At 50.6% G+C, this 16,943-nt stretch overlaps 6 protein-coding genes across 6 annotated transcripts; 5 read left to right on the forward strand and 1 right to left on the reverse strand.

Moving 5' to 3' along the window:
- The first annotated feature begins 416 nt into the window (after positions 1 to 416).
- On the forward strand, positions 417 to 1,504 carry P152DRAFT_453764 (putative short-chain dehydrogenase). The gene is given in 5 exon segments (XM_033678452.1): positions 417 to 684; positions 699 to 701; positions 754 to 829; positions 879 to 1,208; positions 1,262 to 1,504. The coding sequence occupies 5 exon segments, from the start codon at positions 441 to 443 to the stop codon at positions 1,458 to 1,460; spliced, it is 852 nt and encodes a 283-aa protein (XP_033538799.1). The 5' UTR covers positions 417 to 440; the 3' UTR covers positions 1,461 to 1,504.
- A 1,864-nt stretch (positions 1,505 to 3,368) lies between these two features.
- P152DRAFT_510453 (amidase signature enzyme) lies at positions 3,369 to 5,488 on the reverse strand (the record flags this gene model as incomplete). Its single annotated transcript, XM_033682660.1, has 6 exons — positions 5,455 to 5,488; positions 5,203 to 5,401; positions 4,850 to 5,164; positions 3,864 to 4,583; positions 3,603 to 3,688; positions 3,369 to 3,546 (listed from the first exon to the last, which is right to left on the reverse strand). The coding sequence occupies exons 2-6, from the start codon at positions 5,284 to 5,286 to the stop codon at positions 3,369 to 3,371; spliced, it is 1,383 nt and encodes a 460-aa protein (XP_033538800.1). The 5' UTR covers positions 5,287 to 5,401; positions 5,455 to 5,488.
- An 879-nt stretch (positions 5,489 to 6,367) lies between these two features.
- P152DRAFT_453768 (polysaccharide deacetylase family protein) lies at positions 6,368 to 7,591 on the forward strand. The gene is made up of 3 exons (XM_033678453.1): positions 6,368 to 6,894; positions 6,950 to 7,354; positions 7,429 to 7,591. The coding sequence occupies exons 1-3, from the start codon at positions 6,512 to 6,514 to the stop codon at positions 7,568 to 7,570; spliced, it is 930 nt and encodes a 309-aa protein (XP_033538801.1). The 5' UTR covers positions 6,368 to 6,511; the 3' UTR covers positions 7,571 to 7,591.
- A 1,005-nt stretch (positions 7,592 to 8,596) lies between these two features.
- On the forward strand, positions 8,597 to 10,099 carry P152DRAFT_387626 (uncharacterized protein; the record flags this gene model as incomplete). Its single annotated transcript, XM_033675890.1, has 3 exons — positions 8,597 to 8,741; positions 8,816 to 9,245; positions 9,304 to 10,099. The coding sequence occupies 3 exons, from the start codon at positions 8,597 to 8,599 to the stop codon at positions 10,097 to 10,099; spliced, it is 1,371 nt and encodes a 456-aa protein (XP_033538802.1).
- A 2,332-nt stretch (positions 10,100 to 12,431) lies between these two features.
- On the forward strand, positions 12,432 to 14,356 carry P152DRAFT_387427 (Zip-domain-containing protein; the record flags this gene model as incomplete). Its single annotated transcript, XM_033675887.1, has 5 exons — positions 12,432 to 12,553; positions 12,692 to 12,966; positions 13,048 to 13,893; positions 13,946 to 14,045; positions 14,098 to 14,356. The coding sequence occupies 5 exons, from the start codon at positions 12,432 to 12,434 to the stop codon at positions 14,354 to 14,356; spliced, it is 1,602 nt and encodes a 533-aa protein (XP_033538803.1).
- A 445-nt stretch (positions 14,357 to 14,801) lies between these two features.
- Positions 14,802 to 16,099, forward strand: P152DRAFT_478197 (NAD dependent epimerase/dehydratase). Its single transcript, XM_033681636.1, has 2 exons — positions 14,802 to 15,210; positions 15,289 to 16,099. The coding sequence occupies exons 1-2, from the start codon at positions 14,955 to 14,957 to the stop codon at positions 15,804 to 15,806; spliced, it is 774 nt and encodes a 257-aa protein (XP_033538804.1). The 5' UTR covers positions 14,802 to 14,954; the 3' UTR covers positions 15,807 to 16,099.
- Positions 16,100 to 16,943: the final 844 nt, after the last annotated feature.

Raw genomic sequence — 16,943 nt, forward strand, 5'->3', positions numbered from 1 at the left:
AGGCGCCACGATTCATCCTAGTGAGAGCATTACCGTACTGGGACCAGGAGGGGTCTCCCTCTGAACGGAGGCCCCGCACTGGCCCCGCAGCGTACCCCCTGATGCGCTAGACCTGCTACCTCCTCACACTTCTCCGTCCCCAATCTATCATATCACGAGAATCTTTTTGGGCTAACTTTGGTCATTTTTGGTGTAGCAATGATTGGGACACTTGCCTGGGTGGGCCGTTTATCAGCGAAAGGCGCCATAGGATGGACCGTATATAAGCTGACTTGTTGGCGGATGCTCTGGATTCAATCTTCTTTTGGGGGTTCTCTGTGCAGTCATCCCACCTCGTTTCCTGTGTTATCAAATTAGCCATCGCGGCCTTCCACTCTCTCAACTAGTGTCATCTCTCAAGGAAACCGGGGTCTCATATCCGCGAGTCACAGTCGTTCGAAATGGCTGCCAAATCCGAAACTGCCGTCCCAAGAAACGCAGATTCATATCTCCATAACAATGTTTTCGACCTCTTCTCTCTAAAGGACCGCGTTGTCATAATCACGGGCGGTGCTAGGGGGATTGGACTGGCTCTTGGGTTTGCCGTTGCAGAAGCTGGGGGATCCGTTGCGATCATCGATGCGGCGCCGCAACCCCACGAGCATTACAAAAAACTGCAAGAAATATGCAAGGCTGAGTTCTATCAGTGCGTTCTCAAAAAGATCAGCACGCCATAGTCCCAGAGGCATGCTAACATGTCTTCTTTTTTCAGATCAGATGTGACCGATTATGAGAAACTGCAGGCAACCTTTGATAAGATTGTCGAGGATTTTGGACGAATAGACGGCCTGTATGGGATGTCAGGTCTCAATAAAGCGTCAAGCTGACCAGGCTTTCAGTATCACGGCGGCAGGCGTATGCCCCGACCAGGCCTTCTTAGATCGAGATCCGAAAGACGTGGAGCGCACCTTCAAGATCAACGTCTTCGGCACCTACTTTGCAACTCAGTTGGCTGCGAGACAGATGGTGAAGCAGGGGAGGCGAAGTGCAGCTCCAACGTCAGGCGCTGGATCGGTTGTCCACATTGCCTCCGTCTCTGCACATGAAGCCCCCAAACTCCAGCTGACGAGCGATTACTCTTCGAGCAAGGGTGCAGTCCTTGGTCTGACGCATCAGCTTGGATCGGAGCTGGCAAGTATGGGTGTAAGGGTGAATAGTATCTCCCCAGGGTAAGTTCTCTTTCTGGTATAACCGTTGGCCCACAGTCGCTAATCGTCAGTAGATACATCTTGACGGATATGAGTATGGCCCTTCTCGAGCAAAGGAAGGATGTAGGCGAGGTGTTTGTAAACGCGCCAGCCATGAAACGGATGGGGGACCGCACCGACTTGAAAGGGGCTGCGGTTTACCTGCTAAGCGACGCCAGCGCGTACATGACTGGTAGTGAGATGCTCATTACCGGAGGTTTGCACGTCACGTAGAAGCGTTGAGAAAGTAATATCCTTCTCTCTTCGATATCTGAAACAAAAGCTTGAATTGGCATTGCGTATCTTCGTATTCTGTCGTATGTGAGAGGTGACTATACGCCCCCTGCCTAGCGCGAGCTTGATACCTGTGGATGTGAGGCGCGGTTTCAGATGCGTGTTGACGGTTTTGTTCCTCCGCTGGAGTTCCACAAGGGTGTGCCGTTCTTCTGCCGACCACATGCATTTACGCATTGTGTGAGGGGGAAGAGAGGGGGTGGGTGGCGCTAGAGACTGGCCCATTGAGCGGCACTTCGAGTTTGCCATCGATCAGTGGAACATGGCAGTCGCAAGTGCATCTTGCTACACCATAGCATCAGGCGAACATCGTAAGCTATGCTATGCATGTTTATGTAGCAGAACTCAGTCAGATTTGGGCGTCGCGCAGATTCTTGCTCTATCCACTGTTCCCATGTTAAACCGTTAAAACCGGGGCTCGCGGGCTAGTGATTCTCCGCCGCAAGACCAATGTCGCGAAGGCAATGAACGAGCGACTGTCTAAGGGCAAATGATTGCTGGAGCAAGTCGACGAATTTCCAGGTGGCGTACCCAACCAAGATCGGTAAAGTCTTGATGGTGTCGAGCGGAGCCCACGGGCCATATCGTGCAGATGGCACATCTTCTCTCGGAGAGAACTTGTACGGGCGGATCAAGGAACGAACCTGCGGCCCAAAGCTCGTTTCTTCGCGTCTCTAGCTCGAAAAGACGATTGAATTTGCTGCGTTGAAAGTGCTGATTGCTTCATTCTCTGCGGGAGCAGAGGGCAGCCAAGTGCTGAATGGAGTACCAATACCATTGGCATCGAGCATATCTGTACCCTGGGAGTCGCGAACACTGCCAGCGGCATCCGAATCAGTGCCAGGACTAGGAGACCAGCGGGTGGGAAGGCTCACCCCGTCCATAAAGTTTAGAAACTTCAAGAAGACTGCGCTACGAACCCATCTTCTGCACGAAACCCGTCGCTGACGGGGACGTCGACAGCCGGTCCACGCCGGGCTCTTCCAAGTGATGATACTTCGTCGTTCCCATGTTTATAGATCCGCCGATGCTGAGTAAGGAGGTCACGGCGAGAGAAGGTGGTTCCACAATCGCATTCAAACGGTCTTTCCTTGGTATCTGCAGAAAGACATCAGCCGAACTGATAGAGATAGGAGAGAACAATATTGATTGGAATGAATGTGGCATGTTCATGGATTTAATTATTATCACTGACGTATTCTAAGATGCCTCGTCAGGTGTTCTGTACGCTTGAAATGGCGTTGGCAGTAGCTGCAAGATTTTCCATGTCTCGATCAGAGGTATGCATCAGGCGGTTGCATATATTGTTACATTGCTTGGCGTGCAACTGGCAAAAAAACTGCCAAATTTGAGTAATAACGACTTTTGCAATCCAAAACCACCAAAACCTACCAAAATCTACCAATATCAAGTTTCCTTAATTGCCGCTTACCACAAGAACTAATTATAATAAAAATAATATCGTTCAATAGCTTGGAACTTGGCGGATTTAATGATATTATTTTTATTAAATTAGAAAACGTTCGAAATATTCGATTGCAAAAGTCGTTACTCAAATTTGGCAGTTTTTTTGCGAGTTGTACGCCAAGCAATGTAACAATATATGCAACCGCCTGATTGGGCACTTCGCTAAAGCTAGACGTGCCCAGGGAGTCAATTGAATGCTGCTACCTGTACTATACGGAGTCCGATCAGCCAAATCACCCCAAATCCTAGCAGCTCCAGCAGCAAAACGACCAGATTGAACTAATAATGCACATGATGATCCGCAGAAAAGCCAAGGTAAGAGGTCATTTTAGAATATGGAAACTAAATAAACGTTCTACACTATTACCGAACGCCTGAACGTCAGAAGCAGAAAACGCTTTCGACAGGTAAATATTGAGAGTTGAGATAAGAGTTGCATTTGCTGATGTTCCAGCTAGGTGTCTGTGGATAGGGAGAACTATATGTATGCAGTGGCTGGGACGCAGGTCCCATGACCCCCTCCACAGTGCAAACCCCGCTGGCATATCCGGAGTGCCGCCTGACAACTGATAAGTAGCAGAGCTGTGGACATTCTTCGCTCAGCCGAACTCTGACCTGAATTGGCGACAATTCTTGGGTGATACACGTCGATGTTCATTGGTATTGGGCATTTGGGCTTTGCCGCATAAGCGACGTGCTAACTATCAATATTCACGCGCAGTTGCAGCTTCGACAGGATGCTACCCGGCAGCAAGCAAAGCCTCGTATGCGGTCTTGGAATCGATGCATCTCAGCATTGATATTTCTCCAGTCAAATGTGGATTGCCATGCATGGCCGGCATCAAGAATCTTTTGCTACTGCCACAGTCCACTCACCAATTGCATCCCAACAGGCGGCTGGATCGCATGGTTGTCCTTTGCTGGCAAGGAGCCGATGGGAATGGTCATGGCCGGATGTCCCGTAATGTTGAAGATTGCAGTGTTGATGGAAAGGCCTACGCTAGGCTTCAAAGCCTTCAGGGGCGATTCCCCTTGTCTCCCGTCCACATGCTTCGGCGCGACGCACGGCGTCGTGGGCATGACAACCATATCGTACGTCTTGAAAAGCTTCTCATACGAGTCTGTGAGCAGCTGCGCTAGGTTAAGGGTCTTTGCGTAGAGACCAGGAAAGTTCTTCGCCAGGTACAGTCCGTTGATCATCGTATTCATCGTTGCGGGAAATAGCCGCTGGAAGCTGGCATTAGTCCAAGGGAGGCGCGCTTCTTCAAATTCCGTAGGATACAAACCCCTTCGCCCGTGCTGAAGCCCCAAAAGGTTAAAGGCTCCTGGGATGTGTTGCTGAATCGCCCAAACAGCCGGCCCCTCCATATGGCACGGTACCGAGACCTGCTCGACGATGGCTCCGAGCGTCTCGAACCTGCGTGCAGCGCGCATGACGAGGTCCTTGATTGGGGGACCAACCAGCTGGTGCTCGAATCCTTCCACCAGTATCCCAACCATGAAGCCTGTGGCGCCGCTCAACGTAGGGCGTAGAGACTCGGTAAAGGAGGCCGAGCCACGAGGCGGTGCTCCGAGTATACGGTCATCAAGCTTATCCTATCCGCTAAGCGCTCCAACATGATGCTACTTCCAATACTGTCCTTGCGATCGGTCGGGCATAGTCGTTGACTACATCGCCGCTCGTGATGCCGGTGTAGGGAACCAAGCCAAGCGTTGGTTTAGTCCAACATCTGGCAAGTTTGTTAGCCAAAGGTCTCTGCTTCAATTTGCAGCATTGACGTACAACCACAGAATGCCGCTGGAATTCCGATACTCCCACCTTAGTCTGCACCAATCGCAATGTGAACATGACCTGCCCCGACCAAGGCTGCGCCGCCGGAGGTGCTGCCACCAGAAGAATAGCCTTCTGCAAGGGGATTCTCTACGACGCGCTGGGCGCTTGTAAAGGACCAAGTCGAATTACCGAAGTTCTCGCAAGTAGCAGTGCCTACTACCTCTGCACCCGTGTCCAATGCTCGCGTGATAACGATCGCATCCCTTTGCGGAGTCCATGGAGCAAACGCGTTGGTTCCAAAGAACTGCAGCACTCCCGCTACTACGATGCAGTCTTTCAGGCAAACGGACTTTCCCTTCAGCGGTCCACCGCTTGGGTTGCCTCTGATGTGGAATACTTGGGCCTAGGCATGTCTGAGGACATTTTCCTTATCTGACGGACGGTAAATATTTCCTCGAGGGTATTCTGGCGAGTCGGAGGGCCTTTGGTAATCTGACAGCCGACGGATCTTCTCTGCACAATCATGAACGGCAGCTAAAACAGCTGGCGATAGTCTCCGGACTCTTCTAGAGTTATGCCATCATTGATGCTAATTGATGCTAGAAGCAACTTGGGCTTTTCGATCGCTATTAGGCTAGTGCTACGTGAGGTAAGCATTCAAGCTCTGTAGATTCGATTCTTATCTTCACATACTCTAAGGGAGAATTGAAGAAGACCGACATGTTCCGTCGGAAGTGTGTGGCCGTCGGAAGTGTATGTGGTTGATAGGCCGACTAGCTGGCAGACGTCTCGATTTCTCAGCCTCTGAATGGTGGATCTAGCGATAGAGTAAGCCTCATTACATAGTAGCCTCCTAGTCATCGGCGCTTTGCTGCTGAACGTGGTGAATCTTTCCTTATGGATAGGATCTGGCAGGAATTTGAAGAGGCTATCAACGCGATGCTCGATAGGATAGTATAATTTTTATCTCGCTACGGTATCTCAATGGCATCTCAAAATAATTGAGATCCTGTTGAGTATTGACTGGGTACGTCAACGTGCTTTGGTTCTGCCCCTAGCGGCCCCTCATGGCCTAAAGTTTGGAGAACCCCATAAGATCCTCCCCAAACAACCCCAACTACTAACGTCAACTAACTAACTAAGTTAGATAAACGGTATTTTCAGGCCCAAGAGGGTCAGGACAATACTGTAGATGGGAAGATCAGATCTGGGGTTTTCTTTAGAACATTGTACCAAGCAAAGCCGCGTGCAATAGTAATTCTTACATACTTATCCATATTACCAATACATTTCGGGAGCGAAACGCCCTTTATCGGATATGCTGCAAAGAGGTGTGATATGAGATACCCTGGAACGTCCAGGGTTTCGCGCCATTCTTCAGCCCACTACTACTCCACCCAACCGTGCAGTGAACTCTCCAGGTGTTGGCAAGGGAATCACAGAGCCCGGCAACGGGTTGGAGTCCCATTGGGTAGTAGATAAGTTTTGCGTCTGCCTACTACCAGCTTGACTAGCCAGAGATCCAATTATCCTGCACTCACTAACCGAGCCATCACCTGCAAACCTGCCATTAGTGTCATGGAATGACGATGGGGGGAAATGCTATCTGCGGGGCCTCCGTAGAGTTTCTGGCCCAGCAAAATATATCTACAGTTCCCCATTCTGCCCTTTGGGCTGACCTCAACACCGATTGCTTTACGTATTCTTTCGGAATATATTGTCTCAGCTGTATCGAACCAGGTCATTCGCAATGGGGAAGAAGCGAGTTCTCATCTCGTACGGTGTCGATGTTGATGCGGTTGCGGGATGGCTGGGCTCGTACGGGGGAGAGGACAGCACAAACGACATAAGTCGAGGAATCTTTGCCGGAACTGTGGGCACGGAGCGTCTGCTTAGGATGTTTGCAAAGTATAACATTCTGACGACGTGGTTCATTCCTGGGCACAGTTTGGAGACCTTTCCGGAGGAGATGGCGGCGGTTCGAGACGCCGGTCACGAGATTGGACTGCATGGATATAGCCATGAGAACCCCAAGGACATGACTATCGAGCAACAGCGAGCAGTGCTGGATAAGACGTATCGAATGCTGACGGATTTTGCCGGAAAGCCTCCCCGAGGAAGCGTGGCGCCGTGGTGCGTCTTGTTTCAGTCCACCGCCGCACCGCAGCCACTGACCAGACTATTTTAGGTGGGAAACAAGCAAAGAGGGGGCCGAGCTACTACTCTCATATGGTATCGAGTACGATCACAGCTTGAGCCATCATGACTGTCAGGCTTATTACCTTCGCACTGGAGATTCCTGGACCAAGATTGACTACTCCAAGAAGGCCGAGGAATGGATGAAGCCATTGGTCAAAGGCCAGGAGACTGGCCTTGTAGAGATTCCTGGGAACTGGTACATCGATGATCTCCCCCCAATGATGTTTATCAAAGCCTCGCCCAACAGCCACGGCTTCGTCAATGCTCGAGACGTCGAAGATATTTGGCGAGATCATTTCGACTACTTTTACCGCGAGTACGACGAGTTCATCTTCCCCATATCGATCCACCCTGATGTGTCTGGCCGGCCCCACGTCATTGCTATGCATGAGAGGTACGTTATTCATTACCGCACCAGAGAACACAACCAAGCATTCTAGCAATCTGACATCGCAATCGCAATCGCAGACTCATTGAGCATTTCAAGAAGCACGAAGGGGTCGAGTTTGTTACCATGGAGCAGATGTCGGACGAATTCAAGAAGCGGAATCCTCCTCCGCCGGGAACACTCATGCCCGCAGCTCCTGGTGCAATGCTTGCAAAGAAGTAAAGAGAGAGACGGCTGTAAGTAAAACCTTATCACGAGATTTAGGAATAGTAATGCATAAGCATATGCACATTTTGCATCCGGTGCTGAATATCTACCGAAGATGGGCTCCATCTGCGTCCAATCACATTGGTAGCGGCGCTACGGTATAGGTGCAGCAGAAGTGGAGTTTGGTATTGCCTAGATGTGCTGTTCGCATAATTAGTGAGGGTCAGGGTTGAGGGTTGGCAAGATAACCCAAGCCTGATAGTAGAGTATGTCCCCACTTGCGTCAACATAGAGTGCGGGATCTCCGCAGCTACAGGGTTCAGTATGTCCGCGCTTGCGTCGACATTGAACATAGAGTGTGGGGACTCCGAAGAAATTTATGGATTCCATACCCTTAAGTATAGCCTATCCTAGGCTCTTAGGCGCCCAGGCAATCTGTACCGCCGAAGATAATACGAGTTTAATCCTAGGCGCTCAGGCTGCCAAATCAGTACGTAGGAGCCTAAGCCAGCGCCCATAAATTAGGCTCCCGAATACCATCGTACAAGCTCTACATATAGCCTATATCTCCGTAATCAATCAGCTTTTCACGAGGGGTTTTCATTTTAAAAGTTAAGGTATTTATCGAGTCAAAGATCAATTCATCTTCAAACAGAAATCCACCTAAATAGTTTAAGTTTACCTCAGTCAGTCGTTATCAGTCGTAGATAAACTCAGGTAACGTGGCGTGGCCTTAGCAGGGGCCCCCAGCCCCCTATCTGACCACTCACCATCTTAGATAACGTCTGAGCATCAACTGAGATAACTCCAAACCGGTTCTAACATACCCCAAATGGGTCCATGATCCTTGAATATCCTCGGAATCTATTCCGTAGGCACAACGCTGTCCCGACGACATGTATCTGGTCTTCGTGATTAGGCCTCGACATATAAAGCGCATGGCGTAGGCCCACTAGCCTCGAGCGGTTTGTTAATCAGTATTTCTACTTGTTTTCCCATCTGTTTCCTACCAATATGTCGGGTGAGAAGCGTTCCATCGATATGAAGTCTGTTACGGTAGAAAGTTATGAGGGAGTCGTTAAAGATGAGGCTGCTACAGACAATTTCGAGGTGTTCAAGAAGGAGGAGGGAGCCGTCGATTTTCGAACGGTCTCGTGGATTCACGCAGCAATGATATTCACAAAAAGTGAGTGGTAGACGTCGAGTCGACTCCTGTGTTGCTGCTCTAAGGAAGCAGATGCTGACAACGTCTTCTCGCAGTGATCTTCGCAACCGGTGTCTTGAGCATTCCGTCTGCTTTGTATACTCTTGGCGCAGCTCCCGGGGCCATTTGTATCATAGGATTTGTGTCCTTGAATTCCTACTGTGGGTTCTTACTGGGCGAGTTTCGGAATATTCATCCTGGATGCCATAGCGTTGCAGACATGGCTCAGCTCATCGGCGGTAAAGTTCTCAGAGAGATCATCGGCGGTATCTTCCTCCTGTCGTTCGTCGTCTCCGCTGCCACTGGAGTCTTGGGCGTGTCCGTCGCACTGAACGCACTTTCGAACCATGCTATCTGTACCAACTACTTTTTGGTCGTTGCAACAATTGCTATCGCAGCCGCTGCGAGTGTGCGCAAGTTCGAAAAGTTTGCCTGGCTTACCTGGGCCGGATTCTTCTCCATATTTATTGCGATCTTCATCGTTGTGTAAGTGAACGGCTCAAGCAATATGGAGACACGACCACTGGCCCTAACGAATCTATAGTGTTGGAGTGACGACTCTGGACCGCCCTGCAGCTGCACCACAGACAGGAGACTTCGAGTTGGGGTATCATGCCATCGCACATCCTACCTTCGCTGCCGGCATTACCGCAGCGGCTACGATCTTCGGTACCAGCGCAGCGCCACCTGCATTCCTTCCGGTCATTTCAGAAATGAAGCGACCTAAGGACTTCAACAAGGCTTTGTTGGTATGCATGATCTTTGTCGTCTCCTCATACCTAGCTTTTAGCCTGGTCGTATATCGGTGGTGCGGTCAATGGGTTGCGTCGCCGTCTCTGGGCAGTGCCGGCCCTGTCCTGAAAAAGGTGGCTTTCGGTGTCGGTTTGTTCGGACTTTTAATCAGTGCGGCGCTGTACGTCCACGTTGCTGCGAAGTATATATTCGTTCGAATTCTTCGCAACACAGACCATCTACAGAGGAACACCTTTGTTCACTGGGGGGTGTGGATGGGCTGTACGCTGGGGCTCTCCATCATTAGCTTCCTGATCGCCTCGGGTATCCCAATCTTCGACTACATTGTCGGTCTTGCGGGCAGCTTGTGCTTTGCGCCCTTGGCAACGGGTTTCCCGGCGATGCTTTGGCTTTACGACTATGGCGATTATCGAAAGGGCACCATCATCCACAAGGCGCAATTTGGAGTGCACATCTTGATGGCGGCATTTGCTCTATTCCTGACTATCGGCGGCACGTATGGAGTCGTCCAGCAGATCATACTCGCGTATGAAACTGGCAAGATCAGTTCGGCATTCCCTTGCGCTGACAACAGCAACTCTTCTTGATCTTCTGGCGCGATCCATTTTGTCTTGGTGACGACGACGTTGTAGAACTGGAATCAAATTTGATTATCAGAATTAATAGGAATGGTAGAACTATTTGCAACGCTCCTCCTTAATCATTATCTATCATCCCTAATGCCATCGATTTAGGTTAATGTGGCCGTATGTATTAGAAGCCGAAGCCTTTGAGGATATAAACTGATTCGGAGTTCACTCTAGGAAATACTAAACCTGTCTGCATCTTCACCAGCTTACCGTTCTAATTTCTGGAGCGTCTCCACCAATTGGGGTCTGGAGATACATCATCAATAATTCCGGTCATTATCTAATAGGGCCATATCCTTGCGAACAGTCCTGATAACGGCTTCGGCGATGCTGCTCCTTGGGCAGCATCTCCCAATATCTTCGGACCCCGAGAAGCTCCCCAGTCTCTAGAATTGGCTTGTTTATATCTGCTGCTACGAAGTGACGACCTGGGACCCTGTCCTTATATACTGTTCAGACCGGAAGATCTGGAGTTGATCCGGTTTAGTCAGATCAGTGCGAGAAGGCACATCACACGAGAAAGAGGAAAGATAAACGAAGAATAATAGTTTTAATAACTAACTAGTTAACTATCCATTAGTTAACTAACTATAACCTAACTATTTAAATAATGATCGGATATCTATAGATCATTTACGTTGCCCGACTAGTCATAGCAGTCAGGACGGTTGTTTGGCCATTCAGCCTTGTGATCGTACAAGTGGTGACTGGTGTACCCTCGGGAAATGGTCTCTGTCACAGTTCTAAGCAGGGAGATCTGCATGGTTACAGCCTATATTAATATTGACTAGTGCTCGGCTCCCTTGTATAACCTCGCGTGTGCTGTCTTCGTTACACTACATACCGGTATTTATCCTCTCGTCAGGCCATAAGACTTGCAACTCACTCCCCCATGGTATCAATTTGAACCACAAGCAATTCGACTCGTTACGTTCCGCCAAAGCCTACCCTTGGGAACACCCTTGAGGCATAGTTATCGCGGAAAGGATCTGGTACCTTGATGATCAACATGGCCTCCTCCCCAAAGTCCATTATAGGACCTGGGAACAACATTTCGCCCCAGAAGCACCGCAGACCATGATCGAAGCTACACGTAGAGCCTAGAAACAAGAAATTCCATTCTAGGGTCAGCTTCGATGCCAAAGATACAGCGGGTAATACCGGACGTCACCGCCGGCCTGGAAACAGAGAAATCCCAGATCGTCTATATTTAGGTCCTCTAATTCTGTCTCGACCGGAAGACATCGATCACCGTTAACAGAGCCGAATCAGCAGTCCATAATAACCAACACGCAGGACTAACGCAAGGCCGAATCAGATAAGATGTAATTCATACTTCACGAGGCGCAGGAAGAAGGCCACTCAGGAGTCCGTGGACCTCACTTTCGCCGGCCAAACGGTCACTGCCCAAAGGAAGCCAAAATTCTTGGGTTACACTCAACGAGAAACTCTCCTTCTATGCTTACATCAGAGTCACCACCAAAGCCCAGAGAGGAGAAGCAGCCAATTTTGCAGGGTCAGAAGCAGCTTTCGTAGGTCTTGCTCTCGCGACATGGATGGACTTGCTCCGTTTTCATCGTTTAGTTCAGGTTTATGTGGCTATATACACCCGATAATGAGGCTTTTAAAGGTACTTTATCAATTGAAGAGCCTCAGAATATCTGTACGAGAAACATGAGCCCAGGGACGCGATTTAGGGGTGAGGTAATTATGGCCTGGAAGGTGGGGATTGATGAGGATTGAGCGAGTGGTTGATGGCTGTATCGTAAATACAAATCCAACCAATAAAACAACATTTATTAATACCCCTAACAGCATAGCGTCGTATTGATGACTGAATACGAGACAGATCAGTATATTTGTTGGCAACAATCACATCACTCTCCGTCCTTTCAATCTACTCCTTCCAGCTTTCACAGATAGTTTGATGAATTATACGTCCTATGTCAGAGATGTTGTTGGACCATCGGATAGTAAGCACACAAACTCCAAACCGTCAGTAAAGTCCTGAATCTTGCCAAGCCCCAACGCCCGGGTGATGTCGGACCTGACGATTGGGCGGCCATGAGGTAATCTATGAGTCCTGTGGAAATTTTACTGTCACGCATGTCATGGAACCAGGAACCCTGTCGATTATATATAGCCCACATCTCCGCCACATAAGACCCAAGGTAACCTTCCCCTAAATGCGGAGGTGATATTCATCCCATGGTTCAATTCATCCCATGGTTCAATTCATCCCTTCTTGTCCTTCCATGTAACGATCCAGCTCATTTTCCCACACGTCAACATGAATTGTCCTTCGAGAACCGACGACACTATCCTCCATCCCGGCTGGAATCAGAGCCCCCCGCACCTCGCCGCCGATCTCACCACCCGTGAAGATTTCGGCGACGTTGCCAATGCGAGGGGGTTTTGGGACCATGACATGTCAGATGTGGAAGATGATCGTTTGCGTGGTTTAGGGACGACAGGAACGCCGTTCGCCAATTCATCGCAAGGTCGAACAGGAGCGATCCTGGGTGGATGGGCGATGGGACGCGTGAATAGGGTGACAGAACTTATTGACTCCTCGCCAAACGACCGTTTCTACTCCAAAAAGCACGGGCACTATCAAACGGATCTTCCAAACGGAGATGAGAAAATCTCCAGCGGTGCTAGCCGTGGGGGTAGAAAATCTATCTCTGATGTATTGCAGAACCGGCTCTCCGCATTCTGGCAGACTCGAAATCTACTATTCATTTCCTTATTATTTAATGTTGCGGCCATTTTCCATATGACTGGTCAGGATACCCCTCAATCTACCAGGTTCTCCGATAAATTTGGTAGGATATTTGGTAAGACCCTCGAGTTTGAGAGAAGTAGAACACGAACTGACCGAGCTATAGGAGTCCATGGCCCTAAAGGGGAATGGAATATTGCCCCTTTGAGGAAGAGAGGGACCTGCGCAAGCGGAGGTGGAAATCGGGTCGATTACAATCTTCCCCTCCACGTCGGCGCCGTCTTCATCATCCTCTTCGTTTCTGGATCCGCATGCGCGTTCCCTATGCTGGCGATGAAGTTCCCACGCCTTCGAATCCCCCCTACCTTTCTCTTCTGCGCCCGTCATTTCGGCACCGGAGTCCTTCTCGCGACGGCGTTCGTGCATCTGCTCCCGACGGGTTTCATCCTCTTAGGCGACCCATGTCTCTCCGGCTTCTGGACGAACGATTACCCCGCCATGCCCGGCGCCATCGCCTTGGCTGCGGTGTTCTTCGTCACGATCATCGAAATGGTGTTCAGTCCTGCTCAGCACATGTGCAGTGGAGACCAGCGCATGGAGGCCATCGTCCGCCAGCCATCGAACGCAAACCGGGAAGCGGAACCCTCAGAGGAAACGTTATCTCCGAGACTTGAATCGAGACACGGCTGGACTTCTCCGGTGCGGGTCAAAGGCCCGCTCATTGGCCGGAGGAACAGCTTCAGTCGGCGGCTCACGCAGCTGGGGGAGGAGAACGAGACGTTAGACCAGATTGACATCGGTCAGCCGGCGATTGAAACCACCGAACCCAAGGAAAAACTCGACCTGGAGAGCTCCAAAAGCAGTGTGCCAGGCCTGTCCCTTACGGACGAGCAGAAAAACAGGAAGGGGATTCTACAATGCGTGCTTTTGGAAGTGGGCATTTTATTTCACAGCGTTTTCATTGGGATGGCGCTCAGCGTGTCTCGTGGAAACGAATTCGTGATTCTGCTGATTGCGATCACGTTTCATCGTTAGTATCCTCCCCAGAGGCGTATAAGACATAAACTAACTTAGTGCTGCAGAAACCTTTGAAGGCCTCGCGCTCGGCTCACGCATCGCCTCTCTATCATGGCCAAAGAATACGGGCAAGCCGTGGCTCATGGCCTTGGCGTATGGCTGCACGTAAGTTATACCACGCGATTATTCACTACACCACATTCTAAGCCCCAAACAGTACCCCAATCGGTCAAGCGATCGGTCTCGCAACCCACACGCTCTACGACCCCGACTCGGAAGTCGGCCTCCTCCTAGTCGGGATCATGAACGCCATATCCGCCGGCCTTCTCGTCTACGCATCGCTGGTCGAGCTCCTTTCCGAGGACTTCCTCAGCGACGAGAGCTGGCGCGTGCTCCGGGGTAAGCGACGCGTATGGGCATGTGTTCTGGTGTTTTTCGGCGCGTTTGGGATGAGCTTGGTTGGCGCTTGGGCTTAGAGATCCGGGACTTTTGATGATATTTACGAATGGCCATGGGAGGTACCCATGTGGCGTCTAGGAATGACATTGATATAGCGGGCATTTGGGATTATATGAGTAGCACGCTCCGGAACGGTATTGGGGGGTTTTGGACTGTATGTATGCCCAATGGCCTACACAAGATTTAATAATATGAATAGGGAATCCATAAAATATTTCCTGACTGAGCGAGTCAAGTGAGGGGGGTTCAACGCAGACACCAAAAACGTATTTATTAAAGCCAACATGAACCGAGACGTACGTAGCAAATTAGATAAAGTAAGATTAGTTAGGGGATTGAGCTCTCGTCACTGGCAGGGCTGATTGACGTCACACCTACTAGCCGGGGTGAGTATGCGGGGCAGGGCGGGCTGCTAACCGGGGCTGTACTTCCGTTTGAATGATGTGACTATCGGACCGATCAGGAAAACAATAATAAAGATCAGCAGAACCCTATTAGATTGGTAAGCCCACTCATGCTATAAAGTCGGATGAATACAAACATTATTCTACTATAACCTCAACTGATCCAATTCGAAGCCCTCAAACCTTTCCGTGATCACCAATTCCAGCAACCATGTCGCACCGCATCCTTCTCATCGGCGGCCACGGAAAAGTGGCCCAGCTGCTCACTCCCTTACTCCTCCAACGGTCCTGGAGCGTGACCTCCATGATCCGAAGCCAAGAGCAAGAACCCACCATCCTCAAGTTGGGAGAAAACCAACCGGGGAAGCTGGACGTCCTGATTTCCAGCGTCGAGGATGTCGGCTCCGAGGCAGACGCGTCGGCCATCATCAAGAAAGTGAATCCTGACTGGATCGTGTGGAGTGCTGGTGAGTAGACTTCACCATCCAATGGCTTGATTCTTGGATAAACACGTTACATTGTGCCACTACTTAATACGATTCTAGGCGCCGGCGGTTCCGGCGGTCCATCCCGCACCCACGCCATCGACAACGTCGCCGCATCAGCTTTCTCCACCGCCGCCGCCGCCACCCCCTCCGTCAAGAAGTTCCTAAACATTTCCTACATCGGATCCCGCCGCAACCGCGCCCCCTGGTGGTCCGACTCGGAGTGGGCCGCCGCTCAAGCCGTCAACGAAGGCGCCCTAAAAGCCTACCACATCGCCAAGCTGGCCGCTGACGAGGCGCTGATCGCAGCACGCAAGACGCGAGGAGCGGATTTTGCGGGGATCGGTTTGAGGCCGGGGGCACTGACGGATGGGGATGCGACGAATGGGGTGAGCTTGGGGAAGATTAAGGCGCGGGGAGGGGTGAGTCGCCAGAAGGTGGCAGAGGTGGTGGCGGAGGTGTTGGATAGTGAGTATCCCGGAGGGTGGTTGGATTTGTTGGCGGGGGAGGACTCGGTGGGGGATGCGGTAGCGAGGTGTGTTAGGGAGAAGGTGGACTGCTATGAGGGGGAGGCTTAAAAAAAGGGTACGGATTTGGACGCCGTTCAAAAGTCAGAAAGGCAGTGCCAAACAGTCAGGACGGGATATGTACGGGAGATGCACGTTTAGTCATATCACATGGATAGTCATTGGACGTAGGATAGGGGAATATCCTGGCATCGGACCAGTTGAATGGCAAAATTGATATGGTACTGCAGCGCTGATTATGAAGGAAGAATTTTTTTTGGATTGATCTGCGTAGTAATTCAGGGAGCGTATTAAACGCACCGAGCTTCAGTGACATGTTTCTCAATATGTAGACGACTGTTAATTAGACGTGTAGAGATTCAGTAGAAGACCGCTTCCACGCCATTATCCCCTGCTCTGGTTATTCCCAGTGGCAATAGATTAGCAGAGCCTGTATTACACCTTTAGTTCGCAGGACATGGAGCGAGCACAGGAACTTACCATGCTACTGGCTGCGCACGAAACCGCGTCCGCATGATTTTTGAAACAGGTCGCGAGGTCCCACCCCGGACAGTCCAGGGAGCCAATGACTTCGTTATCCCCGGCCCCGTTGAAGTTCTCCACGGTTTGAGTGTATCGGCAGTTCTTCCCCCAGACCGGAATGTTGTTGTAGAACGTGGACGGCGTCATGATGGCGCTCGCTCGCATCCATTCGGGCGTGGTTTGGCAAATCGCTTCGAGGTTATTAATCGGGTAATGGTAGGAGAACCCCTCGTGGAAGTAGCCCATACCCGACGCGTTCGGCATGGTCACAAAAATCCCGGCCTGCGGATATTTTCCTTCGGCGCTATGCGGGGGCTCGCAGTCCCCGACAGGACAATGGGGAAGAGTCTGGCGTCTGGCGAGCACAGCTGCCGCTGCAGCATGGACCCGGCTGAAATCGAATGCGGCCACGAGGAGCAGAGACACCATTAGATACCGGAGTTTGGGCCATGAACGCATGGTTTGGAGACCAGCTATGGGCAGGGGCAGGAAAGACTGCATGTCTTGATATATTCCTGTGGAGCTTCTGCATGGAAGAAATGAGATGGTCGATTGAGAACTTGCCAGGGCTTTGAGGCAAATACTGATACTTAATTGACCTTATATGCATGCTTCAATTGCATGAAGAGTGGCCTGCGGCATTAGGTCGCGAGATTGAGGGAGTTT

Source organism: Eremomyces bilateralis, assembly GCF_010015585.1.
Source record: "Eremomyces bilateralis CBS 781.70 unplaced genomic scaffold P152scaffold_1, whole genome shotgun sequence".
Taxonomy (NCBI): Eukaryota; Fungi; Ascomycota; class Dothideomycetes; order Eremomycetales; family Eremomycetaceae; genus Eremomyces; species Eremomyces bilateralis.

What these genes read in the sequence shown, in the direction of transcription:
- P152DRAFT_453764 (XM_033678452.1), top strand. Translation starts at nt 441, where the DNA reads ATGGCTGCCAAATCCGAAACTGCCGTCCCAAGAAACGCAGATTCATAT. An exon ending in TTTGGACGAATAGACGGCCT is followed by an intron (nt 830 to 878) that starts GTATGGGATGTC and finishes CCAGGCTTTCAG; the next exon opens with TATCACGGCGGCAGGCGTAT. An exon ending in GTGAATAGTATCTCCCCAGG is followed by an intron (nt 1,209 to 1,261) that starts GTAAGTTCTCTT and finishes AATCGTCAGTAG; the next exon opens with ATACATCTTGACGGATATGA.
- P152DRAFT_478197 (XM_033681636.1), top strand. Translation starts at nt 14,955, where the DNA reads ATGTCGCACCGCATCCTTCTCATCGGCGGCCACGGAAAAGTGGCCCAG. An exon ending in CTGGATCGTGTGGAGTGCTG is followed by an intron (nt 15,211 to 15,288) that starts GTGAGTAGACTT and finishes ATACGATTCTAG; the next exon opens with GCGCCGGCGGTTCCGGCGGT.
- P152DRAFT_453768 (XM_033678453.1), top strand. Translation starts at nt 6,512, where the DNA reads ATGGGGAAGAAGCGAGTTCTCATCTCGTACGGTGTCGATGTTGATGCG. An exon ending in CGAGGAAGCGTGGCGCCGTG is followed by an intron (nt 6,895 to 6,949) that starts GTGCGTCTTGTT and finishes AGACTATTTTAG; the next exon opens with GTGGGAAACAAGCAAAGAGG. An exon ending in GTCATTGCTATGCATGAGAG is followed by an intron (nt 7,355 to 7,428) that starts GTACGTTATTCA and finishes TCGCAATCGCAG; the next exon opens with ACTCATTGAGCATTTCAAGA.